Genomic DNA, 20,830 nt, shown 5'->3' on the forward strand with positions numbered 1-20,830 from the left:
ACAAGCTGCCTCTGTTCTGTTCCAGACTACAGGCACACGGCAGACTAGCGTCGGATGCCTTTCTCCTCCATTGGGGGACCGGCCTCCTGTATGCTTATCCTCCCATACCTTTGGTGGGGAAGACCTTACTGAAGCTCAAGCAAGACCACGGCACCATGATTCTGATAGCGCCTTTTTGGCCCCGTCAGATCTGGTTCCCTCTACTTCTGGAGTTGTCCTCCAAAGAACCGTGGAGATTGGAGTGTTTTCCGACTCTCATTTCGCAGAACGACGGAGCGCTTCTGCACACCAACCTTCAGTCTCTGGCTCGCACGGCCTGGATGTTGAGGGCGTAGACTTTGCTTCGTTGGGTCTGTCTGAGGGTGTCTCCCACATCTTGCTTGCCTCTAGAAAGGATTCCACTAAAAAGAGTTACTTTTTCAAGTGGAGGAGGTTTGTCGTTTGGTGTGAGAGCAAGGCCCTAGAACCTCGCTCTTGTCCTGCACACAACCTGCTTGAATACCTTCTGCACATATCAGAGTCTGGCCTCAAGACCAACTCAGTAAGGAATCACCTTAGTGCAATTAGTGCTTACCATCTTCGTGTAGAGGGTAAAGCCATCTCTGGAGGGCCTTTAGTCGTTCGATTCATGAAAGGCTTGCTTTTGTCAAGGTCCCCTGTCAAGCCTCCTGCAGTGTCATGGGATCTCAACGTCGTCCTCACCCAGCTGATGAAACCTCCTTTTGAGCCACTGAATTCCTGCCATCTGAAGTACTTGACCTGGAAGGTCATTTTCTTGGTGGCAGTTACTTCAGCTCGTAGAGTCAGTGAGCTGCAAGCCCTGGTAGCTCATGCTCCTTATACCAAATTTCATCATAACAGAGTAGTACTCCGCACTCACCCTAAGTTCCTGCCAAAGGTGGTGTCGGAGTTCCATCTTAACCAGTCAATTGTCTTGCCAACATTCTTTCCCAGACCGCATACCCGCCCTGCTGAGCGTCAGTTGCACACATTGGACTGCAAGCGAGCGTTGGCCTTCTATCTGGAGCGGACACAGCCCCACAGACAGTCCGCCCAATTGTTTGTTTCTTTCGACCCGAATAGGAAAGGGGTCGCTGTCGGGAAACGCACCATCTCCAATTGGCTAGCAGATTGCATTTCCTTCACTTACGCCCAGGCTGGGCTGGCTCTTGAGGGTCATGTCACGGCTCATAGTGTTAGAGCCATGGCAGCGTCAGTGGCCCACTTGAAGTCAGCCACTATTGAAGAGATTTGCAAGGCTGCGACGTGGTCATCTGTCCACACATTCACATCACATTACTGCCTCCAGCAGGATACCCGACGCGACAGTCGGTTCGGGCAGTCGGTGCTGCAGAATCTGTTTGGGGTTTGAATCCAACTCCACCCTCCAGGACCCGAATTTATTCTGGTCAGGCTGCACTCTCAGTTAGTTGTTCTTCGTAGGTCAATTTCTGTTATGCCCTCGCCGTTGCGAGGTTCAATTGACCTGGGTTCTTGTTTTGAGTGAGCCTGAGAGCTAGGGATACCCCAGTTGTGAGAACAAGCAGCCTGCTTGTCCTCGGAGAAAGCGAATGATACATACCTGTAGCAGGTGTTCTCCGAGGACAGCAGGCTGATTGTTCTCACCTACCCTCCCTCCTCCCCTTTGGAGTTGTGTTTTAATCATTCCTTGCTTGTCATTCAACTGAGCGGGAACGGTCGCGCACGGGCGGGAAGACGGCCGGGCGTGCCCTGCGTGCGGGACCGCCCACGAAGTTTTTGTTCCGGTTGGTGGGGGCTGCCGTGGACAATCAGCCTGCTGTCCTCGGAGAACACCTGCTACAGGTATGTATCATTCGCTGTATCGGAAATACACCAAAAATAATTCTTCTAATTTCAAATACTTAATTTCAAATATTTCAATTTTTTCAAAAGGCAAATAAGCCCACTTAATTTGTGCAGCTATCTTAGGGGCCCTTTTACTAAGCTGCATAAGGGCACGCCAAATTGGCACTACTGCCCAGCTAGTGTGTGAGCTGGGTGCTAATTTCGAATTTGGTGTGCGCTGAATCCCGCAGTAGAAAATAATTTTCTGTTTTCTACTGTGGGCCACTTACCCGGTAGTAAACAGCAGTTGGTGCGCGCTGCTTGCTTACCTCACCGGTAGCACGTGAGATCTTACCACCAGGTCAGTGGGTGGCGATAAGGTCTCGGGCTGAAAATGGACGTCTGCTGGTTACAATTTTAGCATACATCCATTTTCTGGTTCCTTAAAAAAGGCCCTTTTTCCTAGACACAGTAAAAAATGGCCTAGCACGTGCCCAAAAGACGCGCCCGCAGTACTGCATGCCACTTTTTACCACTGTTTCCACTATTCTTAATCCGATGTCAGCGTTTCACAAATTCTTTACCGCTGCATCAGGGAACTTGTACTGTTGCCGCTCAAAGAACATTCTCATTCGTTATATGTGCATTCTTCTGCTGCAATTGCTGCCATTAGCGCGCTGCCATAGCCAAAATTTAGCGTGTGAGCCATTTCTGCCACCTATTTTGTAGGCAGTAAGGGTTCGAGTGCTAACCCCACACTAATCAGTTAGCACCTGGCAATGTAGATGCACTAACTGACAGGCGTAGAAACGCCCACTCTCTGTTCCCAGACATGCCACTTCCCAGAATTTTTTTTTTTTTAATTTTAGCGCATGGTTTGTGCACGCACATTATGAACTTACCGCGGGATGCGCTGAGGCATCCCACAGTAAGCCTTTGAAGCTCCACTAAGCACGTTTACCACAACTTAGTAAAAGGAGACCTTAAACACTAAGGGCCCCTTTTACCAAGCTATGCAAAAGGGGGCCTGTGCTGGCGTTGGCGCGTGTTTTTGATGCAACAGGTAAACGGTAGGTTTTTCTTTTTTTCAGGAAATGGCCGTGCAGCAAGTGCTTCACTTGCCGCGTGGTCATTTCAGGAGAAGCCCTTACTGTCCATTGAGGTGGCAGTAAGGGTTCACGTTCTAACCCAGCAGTAACCAGGCAGCGCACATCACTGCTTGATTACCACCGGGTACACACCGGCGCTATAAAAATATTTTTGTAGTGCCGGATATGATGGCGCGCTGGGGTGGGAACTACCACTGGGCTGCTGCGGTAGCCCAGTGGAACTTCCTTTTTAGCGAGCAGTAAGCCCGCGTCGGGCTTACCGCCGCTTTGTAAAAGGGGCCCTAAGTTGGTAATTTTATAACTGCCTGCGTGTACTTTTTCTCTAATCAGACTGCTGGATTTTGCAAATGAAAATAGAGACATTTGAAAATTGCTTCAGAAACAATTTGTGCTTATATTGGCATCTGCCATTTGGAGTGCACAAATTTTCTGTCTTAAATTAGGCACATATTTGAATTTTTAACACCCTTCTTCCCCAAACCCCACTTTCAGGAGCACCTGGGGTAAACTTATATAAATATATATTCTGTATATATTCACAAAAGTGGTGATAGGAAAGAAGCTGGAAACTAAAGGCCGGTAAGCCTCACTTCGGTTCTTGGAAAAGTAATGGAAGCGATGCTGAAGGAAAGGATAGTGAATTTCCTGGAAGCCAATAAGTTGCAAGATCCGAGACAACATGGTTTTACCAAAGGTTGTGCCAAACGAATCTCATTGAATTCTTTGACTGGGTGACCAGAAAATTGAATCATGGAACATGCTATAGACGTAATCTACTTAGATTTCAGCAAAGCTTTTGACACTGTTCCCCATAGGAGGCTCTTGAATAAACTTGACAGGCTGAAGATAGGACCCGACGTGGTGAACTGGATTAGGAACTGGTTGACGGACAGACGCCAGAGGGTGGTGGTTAATGGAATTCGCTCGGATGAGGGCAAGTTGAGCAGTGGAGTGCCTCAAGGATCGGTGCTGGGGCCGATTCTGTTCAATATAGTTGTGAGCAACATTGCTGAAGGGTTTGAAGGTAAAGTTTGCCTTTTTGCGGATGATACCAAGATTTGTAACAGAGTGGACACCCCGGAGGGAGTGGAAAACTTGAAAAAGGATCTGCAGAAGCTAGAAGAATGGTCTACAGTTTGGCAGTTAAAATTCAATGCGAAGAAATGCAAAGTGATGCACTTAGGGAGTAGAAATTATTTATTTATTTAGGATTTTACTCACACCTTTTTCAGTAGTAGCTCAAGGTGAGTTACGTTCAGGTACACTGGATATTTCTCTGTCCCAGGAGGGCTCACAATCTAAGTTTGTACCTGAAGCATTGGAGGGTTAAGTGACTTGCCCAAGATCAAAAGGAGCAGCAGTAGGATTTGAACTGGCCACCTTTGGATTGCAAGACCGGTGCTCTAACCACTCTTCCACTAGGCCACTCTTCCACGCCACGGGAGATGTATGTGTTAGGTAGTGAGAGTCTGATATGTACAGACGGGGAGAGGGATCTTAGGGTGATAGTATCTGAGGATCTGAAGGTGACGAAACAATGTGACAAGTAGGTGGCCATAGCAAGAAGACTGCTAGGCTGTATAGAGAGGTGTGACCAGCAGAAAAAAGGAGGTGTTGATGCCCCTGTACAAGTCATTGGTGAGGCCCCACCTGAAGTATTGTGTTCAGTTTTGGAAGCTGTATCTTGCTAAGGATGTAAAAAGAATTGAAGCGCTGCAAATAAAAGCTACAAAAATGGTATGGGATTTGCGTTACAAGACGTATGAGGTGAGACTTGATGATCTGAATATGTATACCCTGGAGGACAGGAGAAACAGGGGTGATATGATACAGACGTTCAAATATTTAAAAGGTATTAATCCGCAAATGAACCTATTCCGGAGATGGGAAGGCAGTAGAATTAGAGGACATGAAATGAGATTGAAGGAGGGCAGACTCAAGAAAAATATCGGGAAGTATTTTTTCACGGAGAGAGTGATGGATACTTGGAATGCCCTCCCGCGGGAGGTGGTGGAGATGAAAATGGTAACGGAATTCAAAAATGCGTGGGATAAACATAAGGGAGTCCTGTTCAGAAGGAATGGATCCTCAGAAGCTTAGCGGAGATTGGGTGGCAGCACCGGTGGTGGGAGGCGGGACTAGTGCTGATACAAATCTAGGTCAGGTATACACATAAAGTCGCACATATGAGTTCATCTTGTTGGGCAGGCTGGATGGACTGTACAGGTCTTTCTCTGCCATCATCTATAAAAGTTACTATATAAGAGTAACTTAATGTGCAGTTATTAGGTGGAAATTTTTGAAACAGTATATTTGTACATTTAAAACATTGCTTTACCCATTAAAATGCTTTTGAAAATTAGTCTGTAAACATTTTGGGAGGAACAACAATTAAAACATACAAAAATAATAATCAAAAACCACATAAACAGTAAAACTACCAAATTTTAAAATAAAACATTTAGATGATTTTGGTTTGAAATATCTAAAAGTGAATTAATGAACGAGATTCCCTTAAAAAAATAGGGAACTGTGCAAGTATAAAAAGAAACAAGTTTCCATACCGAAAAAGAAGTTTGTAAAATGCTGCATTCACTTAAGAACGGAGAGCTAAATTATTTGCTGTGTTGTTGCCTTCATTGGTTATCAGCGAAGATTGGCGTCAGTAGGAAACAGTTCAGTTTTTTACAGTGTATCAAGGCTAGAAATCCTCCTTGAGGGAGTGTCTTTGGGTGTCTTTTACTAAAGCGCAAAGCCTATGGAGTAAATGCAGAAGGCATCAGCATCTGCTCTTCATTTTAACCTATAGGGCAGATATCTACAGCATGGGCTGTGTTATATGCTCCATCAGATAGCATGGGTGCATCTGCAGTACATGCCAGGCCTTGTAGCAGAAGCCTCAGAGCTGCACCAAGTTAAAAAAAAAAAAGAGAGAGAGAGAGAAAGCCGCTGGGATAGCAGGTCAGCTCCCTCCCAATCGCCATCCTGCCACTGCCACCCCATCTGTCCCCCCACCCCAAGCAAGCACCATAATCCCCATTCTCGACAGATGAATCCCCTTAAACCTCCCACAGTAAAACATGAACTGCTGCCTCTCTCCCCCTCCCTCCGGACTCATGTGGGAGTTCCCTGATCGTAACACAGGATAGAACTGATCCCAATTTGATCCTGCCCCATCTGGCTCTGGGTGTCAAAATGGTCAGTACTGCTGCTAGGGATTATCCTTTTCATTTTGATACTTGGAGGCAGGGGTAGAATGGGCTTCTTCTGTCTTGTGCCACTAGACTACCAGGGAACTCCTGAGTGAGGGTTAGATTCTGATGCTGGGGAGAGGGGAGGGTCAGGGTCTGCTCAGGGTGAGGTTCTGCTGTGGTGGTGGTGGAGTGGGGGTGGATTGGATGTTAGGTCATGTAAGACTGATCCTAACGGTGGTACAGTGAGACTAACACTAGGGGTCATCGGTTCCATTTTGTTATCTGGAGCCAAACGGCAATTGCAGAGGGGGATCGCCTTGTTCTGTGCTAGGAGACTACAGGGAATCCCCAGGTGAGTCTCAGGTGGGGAGGAAGTGTAGAGATCTGCTGGGGGTGGAGTTTTGCTTTGTGGGGAGAATCGTGGTGGTGGTAGTGATGTTGGGAGAGTTTTGGAGAGGATGCATGTGCTAAGGGTGGTGATTGTGGCACTGAGAGAGGATCGGATGGAGGGTAGTGACGAATGGGGCAATCGGGAGAGGGCTGACCAACTGCTACAGATGCTGCCACACTTAGGCCAGCAGCTGCACTACCAGACTTTCAGTAGCACTGCTGCACAACACCGTCTCTGGAGGTGGCATTAAGAGCAGCTGTGTGCAAGTCTACGTTTATGTCTACCATGCAGTAAAATCTGCGTAGCTGTTTATCAGAGCTTAGTAAAAGGGCCCTTTTGCTATTATACCCATCTTCCATTTCCCCCCCCCCCCCCCCCGTCTCCCCAGTTGCTGACGCCGTGGGGGGGGGGAAAAATTTGATCAGACCATGGTCCTGGTGGTCTATTCCATTCTGCTGCCTGTGCAACGAATATTTGTATATAATAAGCTCTAAACCTTGCAGAGAATAACTTTATTTCTCTGAGGACAAGCAGGCTGCTTGTTCTCACATGTGGGTCGACGTCCACGTCAGCCCAGGAATCAGACGACATTTTGCAAGCAAAATATTTAAAAAAAGTTTTGCCAGAGTCTTCTGGCATGCATGCGTGGACTGATTTCCCGCCCGTCGCGTGAGCGCGTTCCCTCAGTTTTCTTTTCTTCGCATTGAGGTGCGGTAGTTTTTTTTCTGTTCTCCTCTCAGGCCCAGGAAAGAGTCTTCGAGTTTTCGTTTTGTTCTCATTTTTTCTTATTTATATTATTATTGTCATTTAAAAAAAAAAGTTCCCGTAGTGTACTTTTAGTTTTGTCCCCTTTCAAGTTTCCTTTGTTGTTCGTCGCAGCCAGTTTTTAGGCTGTGCGGTCGGGTTATTCCCTTATTTTTGTGCCCTTTTTCTTTATAAAGCACAATCGCATCTTTTGATTTCGCCGAAGCCGTTTTTCCTTCCATGTCATCGAAGACACCCAGCGGCTTCAAACGTTGTACTCGGTGCAACCGGACCATCTCAGGTACCGATACCCACTCCTGGTATATCCAGTGCTTTGGGCCCGACCATAGTCCAGCCGCTTGCAGTCTGTGTCTTCATATGAAGAAACGGACTCAAGCGTGTCAAGAAGCCCAACGAGAAAAGCTTTTTGGGGCTCGGTACAGTCCTTCAACATTGATATCGACATCAGTACCGAGGTCAGCAGCATTGACATTGAGGGGAAGCATCGACGTCGGGAGCGGAGGTAATGCTGCTGAAAGACCAATTTGCGCTGGGAGCAGTGAGGCATCAAGTGGGTCTCCACCTGCCTCAAGGCCTCCTGTTATGCAGGCCCCTTGGGACCGACCTTCGTCGGACCCGGCCCCGAGGAGACATGAGGATTCCACGTCCTCCTCATCGGTACCGAGGAGTCTCGATGACGGGCGTCGAGCGAAGGCGAAGAAGCACCGTCATTGTTCTCCGACACACAGTGCCGGGAGCTCAGGGGCATCGATGGAATCTGCACCCGAGAAGCGTCGGCGCCAAGAGGATTGCTCCCCCTCTATCCAGGAGATGCCGATGCATCGGTCTTCTGGCAGCCCGGTACCTGCTCCTGAGCCTCGACAGATTCTGCCACCTGTTCCTTTACTGACCCCGCAGCCTTGTCTGACGGCAGCTCTCGACGAGCGCATTAGTGCCCTGCTTCCAGAGCTTCTGGAAGGATTGCTGCGCCAGTCTGCTTCGGTGTTGGGGGTGCTTGAGCCTTTCTGTACTGTCTGCTGCAGCGGCATCTGGCCATTCGCCTGTGGTGAGGTCCCCAACCTTGGTGCCGCCTGCGGCATCGGTGTTGGCTGCCACCCAGGTCGACTCCCCTTCGACATTGGTGGAGGAAGCTTCACCGCAGTCCAGGCAGGCATCGTCTTCTCGGCACCGCAGTTGAGGATGTCACTCCTTGGCGTCAAGGCTCTGAGAGGATGTCATGTCCGATACTGAAGATGAGCGTTCGTGGGAAGAAGAGGAAGATCCCAGGTACTTTTCTTCTGACTAGTCCTATGGGATTCCCTCTGAACCTTCCCCTCCACCAGAAAGGAGACTTTCTACACCGGAGAGTCTATCCTTTACCTCCTTTGTCCGGGAAATGGCTGCAGCTATTCCCTTCCCTATGGAGGTTGAGGATGAGCCCAGGGCTGAGATGCTCGAGGTCCTGGATTATCCTTCTCCACCTAGAGAGGCTGCAAGGGCTCCTTTGCATAATGTACTGAAGGAAGTCCTTATACGGAACTGGTCATTCCCTCTGTCTAATCCCGTGATCCCCAAAATAGCTGAATCCCAATATCGGATCCACGGTGAACCTGGTTTGATGAGGTCTCAGCTACCTCACAGTTCCATGGGTGGTGGACTCCGCCCTCAAAAGAGCCAAGAGTACTAGGGACTATGCCTCGGCACCCCCAGGCAGAGAATCTAGAACCTTGGACTCTTTTGGGAGGAAGATGTATCAGGCCGCTATGCTCATTGCCAAGATCCAGACTTAACATCTCTTCACGAGCGTCCACTTGCGGAACTTGGTGAGGCAACTGTCCAGCTTGGTTGATGCACTCCCTCCGGACCAGGCCGAGCCTTTACGCCAGGTGGTCAGGCAGCAGAAGGTGTGTCGAAAATTCCTCGCCAGGGGTATGTTCGACACTTTTGATGTAGCATCCAGGATCGCTGCCCAAGGTATAGTGATGCACAGACTCTCGTGGCTGCGTGTCTCTGACCTGGATCATTCAGTCCAGCAGCGGATGGCGGATGTTCCTTGCCGGGGGACAACCTTTTTGGTGAGAAAGTAGAGGATCTAGTTGACCAGATAATGATGCTATGGATTCTCTGTCCCACCGGGCGTCTTCTGCTACTACCTCCTCATCCAGGAGGTTTTTTGCAGAGAAGAGGAGTGCTCCCTATTCCTATGCTAGGAGTAGATACACTCCTGCTTCTCGGCAGCCTGCCCAGGCTCAGTCCCAGCGCGCTCGTTCTCGTCAACAGTGTGCGCCTAAGGCCACTTCAGCTCCCCAGCAAAAGCAAGGGACGGGCTTTTGACTGGCTCTAGTTCAGCATAGCCTCAGTAAACGTGTCCATACCAGATGACTTGCCGGTTGGGGGGAGGTTAATGTTTTTTCACCAAAGGTGGACTCTTATAACCTCCAACCAGTGGGTTCTTCAAATTGTCCGGTTAGGATACACCCTCAATCTGGTATCCAAGCCTCCAAATTGCCCACCTGGAGCTCAGTCCTACAGCTCCCAGCACAAGCAGGTACTTGCAGAGGAACTCTCCGACCTTCTACAGGCCCAAGCGGTCAAACCCGTTCCACCAGGGGAAGAAGGGCTGGGATTCTATTCCAGGCACTTCCTTGTGCAAAAGAAAACAGAGGGGATGCATCCCATCCTAGACCTAAAGGCCCTGAACAAATTTCTTATCTGAGAAAAGTTCAGGATGGTTTCCCTGGGCACCCTTCTTCCCATGATTCAGGAAAACGATTGGCTATGCTCTCTGGACTTAAAAGGATGCTTATATACACATCTCGATACTTCCAGCTCACAGGAAGTATCTTCGATTTCGGCTGGGAACACAGCACTTTCAGTACTGTGTACTGCCTTTTGGCCTGGCGTTTGCACCCAGATTGTTTTCCCCAAAAGGGGGAAAAAAATCCTGAAGGAAAGGCACAAAATATCGCAGCTGAAAAGCAACCACACCAGATATTGTGAGGGAGCCGCAAAATAGTGCGTCTTCTCCTCACGTCATATGGAAGAAGGCTGCAGGTGCTGCAGTCTGTCAGCGGGTGGGAAGGCACTCGCTTGTGCGCGATGGGATCGCTGCACATGTTGTTCAAAAGCTGTAATACGCTATCAAGTGCTCCGCACCACGCAACATGGATGATGTTACCCACTCGTGAGAATGTGGCCTGCTTATCCTCAGAGAAAGGCCATAATCTCTCAACATATAAAAACAGCTGTATATGTGTCTCCCACTCCCTCTTAATCAAAAAAGTGTTCAAAGGATTCTGGACAAGTTGTAGCACAGAATCTACATAGGGAAGACCTGCAGGCCGGAAGACACAGCATGTCAAAGCGAAGGCCCTAACGTAATTGCAACAACTACTCACGCTTCACTTCAGTGATGAAAATACTAAAAAAAAAAAAATGTAGATTTATGTACAAGTTTCACCTGGAGTATTGTGTTCAGTTTTGGAGGCCGTATCTTGCGAAGGATGTTAAAAAAATGGAAGTGGTGCAAAGAAAAGCTACGAGGATGGTATGGGATTTACGTTCCAAGACGTATGAAGAGAGGTTTGCTGACCTGAACATGTACACCCTGGAGGAAAGGAGGAACAGGGGTGATATGATACAGACATTCAAATATTTGAAAGGTATTAATCCGCAAACGAATCTTTTCCTGAGATGGGAAGGCGGTAGAACGAGAGGACATGAAATGAGATTGAAGGGGGGCAGACTCAGGAAAGATGTCAGGAAGTATTTTTTCACGGAGAGGGTGGTAGACGCTTGGAATGCCCTCCCGCGGGAGGTGGTGGAGATGAAAACGGTAACGGAGTTCAAACATGCTTGGGATAGGCATAAAGGAATCCTGTGCACAAGGAATGGATCCTCAGAAGCTTAGCTGAAATTGGGTGGCGGAGCAGGTGGGGGGAAGAGGGGGTGGTGGTTGGGAGGCGAGGATAGGTGAGGGCAGACTTATACGGTCTGTACCAGAGCCGGTGATGGGAGGCGGGACTGGTGGTTGGGAGGCGGGAAATACTGCTGGGCAGACTTATATGGTCTGTGCCCTGAAAAGGACAGGTACAAATTCAAGGTAAGGTATACTACTACTACTACTACTTAACATTTCTAGAGCGCTACTAGGGTTACGCAGCGCTGTACAAATTAACAATTAAGGACGGTCCCTGCTCGGAAGAGCTTACAATCTAATGGACGAAATGTCAAGTTGGGGTAGATAAGTTTCCTGAGAAATGGTGTAAGGTATACACATATGAGTTTGTCTTGGGCAGACTGGATGGACCATGCAGGTCTTTTTCTGCCGTCATCTACTATGTTACTATGTAAAATGCCTAGCTGTAGTCGTGGGGTCTCTACACAGACTGGGAGTGCATGTGTTTCCTTATCTCGACGATTGGCTGGTGAAGAGCACCTCAATGGAAGGTTCTCTGGAGTCCATGCGAATGACTATTCAGGTGCTGGAGCTACTGGGGTTCGTCGTAAATTATCCCAAGTCCCATCTCACCCCAGTCCAAAAATTGGAATTCATTGGAGCTCTGCTGAACACTCAGACAGCTCAAGCTTATGTCCCCGAGGTGAAGGCGGACAACCTTCTGTCCCTGGTGTCCATGGTTCGAGCGTCTCAAGGTCACGGTTCAGCAACTGTTGAGACTTCTGGGGCACATTGCCTCCACAGTTCATGTAATGCCTATGCCACGTCTACATATGAGATCAGCTCAATTGACCCTAGCTTTCCAGTGGTTTCAAGCTGCAGGGGATCTAGAGGGTGTAATCCAGTTGTCCACCGACTTTCGGAATTCTCTTCAGTGGTGGGCGATTCGATCCAATTTTACTTTGGGGCAATCATTCTAAGTTCCTCAGCCACAAAAAGTGCTGACGACGGATGCATCTCTCCTGGGGTGGGGAGCTCATGTAGAGATGGGCTCCACACTCAGGGAGCCTGGTCCTTTCAGGAAAAAGGTCTGCAGATCAACCTCCTGGAATTAAGAGCGATCTGGAACGCTCTAAAGGCTTTCAGAGATAAGCTGTCCAACCAAATCATTTTAATTCAGACAGACAATCAGGTTTCCATGTATTACACCAACAAGCAAGGGGGCTCTGGATCTCGCCCTCTGTGTCAGGAAGCCGTCCAAATGTGGCTTAGGGCTCGCCATCACGGCATGTTTCTCCAAGCCACGTATCTGGCAGGCGTAAACAACAGTCTGGCTGACAGGTTGAGCAGGATAATGCAACTTCACGAGTGGTCACTGAACATGGGCATAGTCTGCAAGATCTTCCGAGCATGGGGCACCCCCTCGGTGGATGTTTTTGCCACTCAGATCAATCACAAGGTCCCTCATTTGTGTTCCAGGCTTCAGGCCCAGGACAAACAATTGTCAGATGCTTTTCTCCTGCATTGGGGGACAGGCCTTCTGTATGCGTATCCTCCCATACCTCTAGTAGGGAAGACTTTGCTGAAACTCAAGCAAAACTGTGGAACCATGATCCTGAGTGCACCCTTCTGGCCGCGTCAGATTTGGTTCCTCCGAGGAACCGTGGAGATTGGAATGTTTTCCAACCCTCATCACCCAGAACGAGGGGTCACTTCTGCATCCAAACCTCCAGTCTCTGGCTCTCACGGCCTGGGTGTTGAGAGCTTAGAATTCGCCTCCTTGGGTTTTTCAAAGGGTGTCTCCCGAGTCTTGCTTGCTTCCAGAAAAGATTCCACGAAGCGGTGTTACTCTTTCAAATGGAGGAGGTTTGTCATCTGGTGTGACAACAAGGCCCTAGATCCTCTTATCCTTATCCTACACAGACCCTGCTTGAATACCTTCTACACTTATGAGAGTCTGGCCTGAAAACCAACTCAGTAAGGGTTCATCTTAGTGCGATTAGTGCCTATCATCGCCATGTAGAGGGTAAACCTATCTCTGGACAGCCTTTAGTTGTTCACTTCATGAGAGGTTTGCTTTTGTCAAAGCCCCCTGTCAAACCTCCACCAGTGTCATGGGATCTCAACGTCATTCTCACCCAGCTGATGAAAGCTGCTTTTGAGCCACTGAATTCCTGCCATCTGATGTACTTGACCTAGAAGGTCATTTTCTTGGTGGCTGTTACTTCAGCTCGTAGGGTCATTGAGCTTCAGGCCTTGGTAGTGCATGCCCCTTATATTAAGTTTCATCACAACAAAGCAGTCCTCCGCACTCACCCTAAGTTCCTGCCAAAGGCAGTGTCGGAGTTCCATCTGAACCAGTCAGTTGTCTTGCGAACATTTTTTCCCCATCCTCATACCCGCCCTGGCGAAAGCAGTTTGCATACCTTGGACTGCAAGAGAGCATTGGCCTTTTACTTGGAGCGGACAAAGCCTTTCAGACAGTCCGCCCAGTTTGTTTCTTTCGACCCCAACAGGAGGGGAGTCGCCATCGGAAAACGCACAATCTCCAATTGGCTAGCAGATTGCATTTCCTTCACTTATGCCCAAGCTGGGTTGACTGTAGAGGGCAATGTCACGGCTCATAATGTAAGAGCCATGGCTGTGTCAGTGGCTCACTTAAAGTCAGCCTCCATTGAAGAGATTTGCAAGGCTGCAACGTGGTCATCAGTCCACACATTCACATCTCACTACTGCCTTCAGCAGGATACCCAACGCAACGGTCGGTTTGGGCAGTCAGTGCTGCAGAATCTGTTTGGGGTTTAGAATCCAACTCCACCCCCCTAGACTCATTTTTGTTCTGTTCCAGGCTGCACTCTCAGTTAATTGTTTATGGTTTCAGGTCAATCTAGTCCTCGCCGTTGCGAGGCTCAATTGACCAGTGTTCATTGTTTTGAGTGAGCCTGGTTGCTAGGGATACCCCACATTTGAGAACAAGCAGCCTGCTTGTCCTTGGAGAAAGCGAAGATACTTACCTGTAGCAGGTATTCTCCGAGGACCGCAGTCAGATTGTTCTCACAAACCCGCCCACCTCCCCTTTTTTTTTTTTTTTGTTTGTTACATTTGTACCCCGCGCTTTCCCACTCATGGTAGGCTCAATGCGGCAGGCAATGGAGGGTTAAGTGACTTGCCCAGAGTCACAAGGAGCTGCCTGTGCTGGGAATCGAACTGAGTTCCTCAGTTCCCCAGGACCAAAGTCCAAAACCCTAACCACTAGGCCACTCCTTCTCTTTATGCTTTTTGATTTAACTGAGGGAACGCGCTCACACGATGTGGGAAATCAGTCCGTGCATGCGTGGTGCTCGCTGCACACGTTCCAGAAGACTCCGGCAAAACTTTTTTTATATTTTGCTTGCAAAATGCCATCCGATTCCTGGGCTGACGCGGACGTCGACCCACATGTGAGAACAATCAGCCTGCTGTCCTCGGAGAATACCTGCTACAGGTAAGTATCTTCGCTATATGTACAAAATCAGACCTGTTTTGTGGACTGTGAGCTGTCTGCCTTTGTAGTACATCTTCAAGCTAAGCTGAAGAACACTCAGCAGTTTTGTTACTACTGCTACATAGTTCAGCTGGTATTTGAAATACTCAAGTAAAATAAGGTACCATAACAAAAGCTTTAGGGGCCCTTTTACTAAGCCGCGTAAGCGTCTACGCGCACCAAAATGGAGTTACCGCACGGCTACCACATGGGTCTAGTAATTTTATTTTTTTTTCGGCCGCACGTATTGGACGCGTGCCATGGCATTTGGCACACATAGGTCATTACCGCCTGGTTACCGCGTGAGACTTTACCGGTAGGTCAATGGCTAGCGGTAAGGTCACAGACCCAAAATGGATGCACAGCAATTTTGATTTTGTTGCACAGCCATTTTCAGCAAAAATTTTAAAAAGGCATTTTTTGCAGGTGCGCTGAAAAATGTTTCTGCGCGCAACCAAAACCCGCGCCTACACTACCGCAAGCCATTTTTCAGTGCACCTTAGTAAAAGGACCCCTTAGTGAGCCCATTCCACAGCAAGTCTATATTACAGAATTTTTCTTTTGAATAGTTTGTTGTGCCATTTTGTATAATTAATTCCAAGCTTGTAATGACTGAAAGGAAACAGAAGCCTAAATTGAAGAAAGTCACTATATAAATCCTTCAGTAATATAATCCTAAAACAGTAATATGAATTAGTACAAGGTCCGTGTCTCAAGAGCTACAGATTGGTCTGGTTTTCAGCTGAGGAGCAGCTCTGATGACCTCTAAAGTCACATGTTTCAAAGTATTAGTTTTCTGGTTCTTTGTTATTTTGCTTCCAATGTATTTTCTTATTTTTCTTGGGTGGGGGGGAGAGTTTTGTTGTTTTTGTTTTCTTATTGTATCTCATACAATGGCAACACTCTTCTGCTTTTAAAGCTTTGGTCCACCAAGTCCATGCTTTAGCTTTTCATGCTAATATTTCTGCAGTATAGTACTGGTCCTGTTAAAATGCTTCAGAGATACTGAAATTAATTCATTGTTGACTTAAGGGGCAATAGCTGTGGCCTGCTAGAATTTTCTCAGCAGATTTAAAAGGCTGATAGTGTAGAAATATAGAGAAACAAGCACCTAGTCCACTGTAGAGCTTTATACAAAGGGAAGAAAAAAGTGTTTTTGATTCAAAGATTTGAAATGGTAGTAGTTCCAGTTTTTATTTAAAGAAAATGCCTTATGAATTGAATTGTTGTGAGAACAACATGTATTTTGCAAAAGGAAATCTCCTAAAATACTGCATAGAGGGGGGTCTTTTACTAAGGCACACTAAAAATAGGCGGACGCTAAAGACACCAATGTATTCCTATGGGCGTCTTTAGCGTTTAGCGCGCACCAAAAATGCCAGCGCACCTAAGTAAAAGACCCCCAGAGTGAAGCATTCCTTTTGAATCAAAACAAAGCACTTTGATTTTCCACTGAAAATGTCTGTTAGGAATTGTATGGGGATTGTAAATGTTTCAGAACACTAAAAGCCAGATCCAGCCAATAGAGACAAAATAGGAGAGCAGTCTTAAGGTGATCAACCCATAATTTTCTGACACTGTCACTAATATAATTGAAGTCAGAGATAGCTAATATTTTCTTTCCTTTACAGATCTGAAAACCATGAGTGAGCGACTCAAGAACAGATACTACGTGACCAAAAAACTGTTCATGGCAGACTTACAAAGGATCTTTACAAACTGTCGAGAGTACAACCCTCCCGAGAGTGAATATTTCAAATGTGCCAATATACTGGAGAAATTTTTCTACACTAAAATTAAAGAAGCTGGATTAATTGAAAAGTAAAATCTTTGTTAGTCCCTGGCGCCCAGATCAATATGGCTTAAGTAACAGGAGGTATACAGTACAAGGATAAAATACCAGCAAAAAAAAAAAAAAGGAAAGTATATATTTATAGGGACATGTTTATAAAACACAGGTCTTAATTTAGCACTTTAAAGTAAACCTTAACAGGTTTAGGGTTTTTTTGTGTAATTATATTTAATATTGAAATTATAGGAAATATTTTATATTTTGTCACAAGGATACATTTTAACTTAGAGTGATTGTGTGGCTGTATGCCTATTTTCACATAAGAACTGGAAGAGATGTGCAGTCCTCCATGGGAAGCTTTACTTATTTTGATGAGGAAGAAGTTTCCTGACCATGTGCTTTCTGTTTGTTTTCAGTCTGCTGTCACCCACACACACACTATTATATCCTTAGTTGCTGTTCCTGCCTTCATTCCCACATCCAAGACATCTCCTAAATGCCATTGGTGGGCTGGTAGGGCTACTGCTGTTGAAGTAAACATCTAGTTTCCTCCATTCTCAGCTGTGGCATACCTAGGCCCAGCCAGCTCTGCCAAAGGATAGAAACAGAATGACAGAAATGGTAGAAGAACTCAGGGAAGCATAGGGGAATTGCAGAGAGACCCTAGTGCAAGGAAGTGAGGGTGTAAGCCAGGAATCTATGGTGATAAAACTGGGCAGAGCAGATGGGCCTCTTTTGCCATTATATTCTATGTTTCTAGTAGTACTGCAGTTTGAGACATAAGATCAGCCCCAACCATGTGAATGCTAACTTGGTTTCTGATGCAGTTTTTTTTTTTTAAATAGAAAACCTCCATTTATCTGGGGTGAAAAATCAGATTATTGATGCTAGCTTGTAATTCTTATATGGGGGGTTAAATGCAGATATAAGCTTGGTGTGCTGATCAGACTGACTTTATTAGTGCATAAATATACCATAGGTGGCAGCTGTATGCTGAGATAGTATAAATTGCTCTGTATGGGTTATCTCCCATGTTTTTAATTTGTCAAAAAAGGCCTTTGGGGTCTAACTCAATAATACCAGGTCGTGCATGAGATATGTTGATGTAAGCCTTAGCCTACCCTTCAAATAAGGTGAATACCATGCACTGTGTACAATCCAGTAGTTGCAGCCTGTGGGAAAACAGATTTTCTTTTGAATATCGAAGAAGAAATAAAATAACCGTTTCAGAATGAAACATTTTTATTTGCTGCATGCAGTTCTTTAAATGTGCATGATCAGAGAGCAGTTATAGGAAAAGTGTAGGCTAAAGCAGTATTCCCTTTCAGTAACTGTTACTCTAGCAACCACTGCTGTAGGCCGGTGTTTTCTAGGACAGTATTTAATACTAGCGCAAGATACCTAGTGAAATTCACCAGAGGATCCTGCTAGCTTCCCACAGCCTGATCTCATCACCTCTATCCTATATATTTGGCCCCCAACTGGAACATGAACCCAGCACTTTCATTCATCCTCCCTCCTCACATGTGCTGAGCAAACCTCCCTAGCCCCAGTGCAAACACAAATCCAGCACCTTCGTTTCCACCTCCTCTTGCTTAACCCTAGCCAAGTAAACTTCTTTTTCCAGTCTCCTATGCATCTCTGTAGTTCTTTCCCAATGGTCCCCGGCTGCCTGTGGCCCTGTGTGCATTGAAAAGCCTAAGGCCTTGTGTCTTGTGACAGAGCGTGTATGCACACTCCACCAGTCACCATAAGTCATTCATTTGTTTATTTAATTTAGCAAACAGCGTTGACCATATGGCCCACAGTGACTTACAGCATAAAGAATCACAGTCATAAAGCAGCAATGTACATTACAAAATTATTTATATATACAGAGAGAGAGAAGTTTTGCTTATGCAGGACATAAGTTCCAAAATTAAAGATGTAGACTGGTAGCCATGCACAAGTCATGAAAACTATATATCCCTGTGTATCGAAGAACTCGTTCTCAATTTTTGTCATGTATCATATTACAGCAACATTTCAATAAACCAGAGCATTTGGCTAACTAGTTAGATTTCTGAAACCATATTCTTTATGATTGTAGTTATTGTATATGTATTTTCATTATGAATTTACTATCTATGTGTTCACTGCTATAGGAAACAATCCAAGCACTATTGTAAATATAAATATTTTTATAGAAAGTTATGATGGTATTAGATCCATTAGTGGAGATATAATTTTGGATTTTATATATATATATACATATTATAGATATACATTATACTTTTACTGCTGGATCTAATACCATTATAATTTTTTTTTATATATTAAATAATGCTCATATACTAACCACAAGGAAATCACATTTCCGAAGGATTCAAAGTCTAAGGGTCCCTTTTACAAAGTGGCAGTAGAGCTATTGCCACTTTGTTACGCGCCAGTCCAGCACAACCACCGGCTCACTGCAGGAGGCGACGTTAATGCCACCTCCTACCACACACTATTTACGGCATGCTGGAAATTATCTTTAATTTTTCCCCATCGGGTGCTTACCCGGCGGTAATTGGGCAGTGCCGGGTTAACTTGGAAGCCCCTACTGCCTGCTAAATTTGAGGCGGTATGGGCTCCCCCACGAAGTGGCCACACGGCAATTATATACTTACCACAAAAACCCTGCTGCGGTAAAAGGGGCCTCTGTGCATGGCATATTCATGCGCCAAGGACATCGCAGGGCCCCTTTTACAGTGGCATAGTAAAAGGGTCCCTAAATTTTTGGTAGTTTTATATTAGTAAATTAATTCTAAAAAGAGCACTTGGTACGAAAGAGTGGTCTGCCTTTGCTGTCAGAATAGAATAAAATTGTTTCCTAGTTCTGCATGCCTCCATAAGGGAGCAATTTTCAGACTGTGCTTAAGCGCAGCGTCAGTAGCATTTATCCACATGCTGTACACCAGTTTTCAGAGTGAAAGACTTTCTCTTTGAAAATCAATTTGGGAAAAGTATGAGCACAGACTTGCAGATACTTTTATGCATAAATGTTTGTGCAGGGCCAAATTAACACTATGGATCCTATACAAACATATATTGTGGATCTTTATCATAGACCTCAATTTCCTTGCATTCTTTCCCAAACCCCTTCCCCCCACCCCAGTTACATTCACTTACTCTTCCCGTCTCCCACCCAGGATGTTCTTTCATTTCTTGTCTTTAACCCTCTTCCACCCCACATTGCAGTAGCAGGCTGTGATTGATCATGGGGAACTGTGTAAGCACGTGATTAGAGCAGTAGCTGAGAACAAAGTAAACTGGGCAAGTCATTTTCACCCTCTGATGCCTCTAGTACAAACCAGAGATGCCAAGGGTGGGCCAACATAAAAGACCAAAAAGTGAGGTTTGTAGAAAATGCTTCATAATTTGAAGAAGCACTTAGAACGACAGCTAGCTTTAGTGCCTCTGAAAGGATATAGATAGAGGGAGGACAGTTTTCAAGGGAATTTTCTGATCTGAAAACTTCCCTCCACTAATTACACACATGGGCCCCTTTTACCAAGCTGCGGCAAAAGGGGGCTTATGCTGCCATTGGTGCGTGTTTTTCACATGCACCAAGACCCCCTTTTACAGCTGCGGGTAAAAGGGAAGTCTCTCTTTCCTGCAGGAAATGGCCGTTCAGCAAGTAAAGCACTTGCTGCATGGCCATTTCGGGGGGGGGGGGGGGGGGGGCGTTACCTCCACCCATTGAGGTGGCAGTAAAGGCTCCCATGGTAACCTGGCAGCGCGCAGCATTGCCCATTTACCGCTGGGTACACTCCGGCACTACAAAAATAAACATTTTTATAGTGCCGGATATGAGGGGTGGGAACTACCACCCGGCTGCTGCTGTAGCCTAATGGTACTTCTTGTTTAGTGAGCGGTAAGCCCACATTGGGCTTACCACCACTTGGTAAAAGGAGCCCAATGTTTGTACCAGTTTGAAATTCTGCAGCCCAAATTATCAAAGTGAAACACTGTTTACATGAGACTGCCCTTGCCAGAGAGGGGTACTGAAACACACACACTCTCACACACTGTCTTGCTCTTTATAGTTTTATACTGTCTTGCTCTTTCAGCATTGTCTACAGAGAGTTTTCACAGTGTTTGCAATGATCGTCTTTTCACTGATGACTGTCTATGTATTGGGCATGGATCTTACCAGTTTTCTGCAGAAGTCCACCCAGTTTTGATCCATTGTGTCGGGTCTGCTTCAGACACTGGATTGTGTATCACCACCTTCTGTTTCATTGTTGTTTATGCATTTTCAGTGATATTCAAATCAGCTCTATTTCCCTTCAGCCATGTATTCATAACTTTTTAATCCATGGCACCATCTTATTAAAAATGGGTAATAT

The 20,830-nt window shown here is 46.2% G+C and overlaps 1 protein-coding gene across 2 annotated transcripts in view; it reads left to right on the top strand.

Moving 5' to 3' along the window:
• Positions 1–18,510, top strand: part of KAT2B (lysine acetyltransferase 2B) — a 341,159-nt gene extending 322,649 nt beyond the window's left edge. The window contains exon 18 of one of the 2 annotated variants that reach the window (XM_030202748.1): positions 16,297–18,510. In XM_030202748.1, coding sequence (XP_030058608.1) covers positions 16,297–16,490 — 194 coding nt within the window. In that variant the 3' untranslated portion in view covers positions 16,491–18,510. The remainder of the gene's footprint in view (positions 1–16,296) is intronic. The other variant, XM_030202756.1, reaches the window with a different exon arrangement.
• The last annotated feature ends 2,320 nt before the right edge of the window (positions 18,511–20,830 follow it).

This window comes from Microcaecilia unicolor, chromosome 1 (assembly GCF_901765095.1).
Source record: "Microcaecilia unicolor chromosome 1, aMicUni1.1, whole genome shotgun sequence".
Classification (NCBI taxonomy): domain Eukaryota; kingdom Metazoa; phylum Chordata; class Amphibia; order Gymnophiona; family Siphonopidae; genus Microcaecilia; species Microcaecilia unicolor.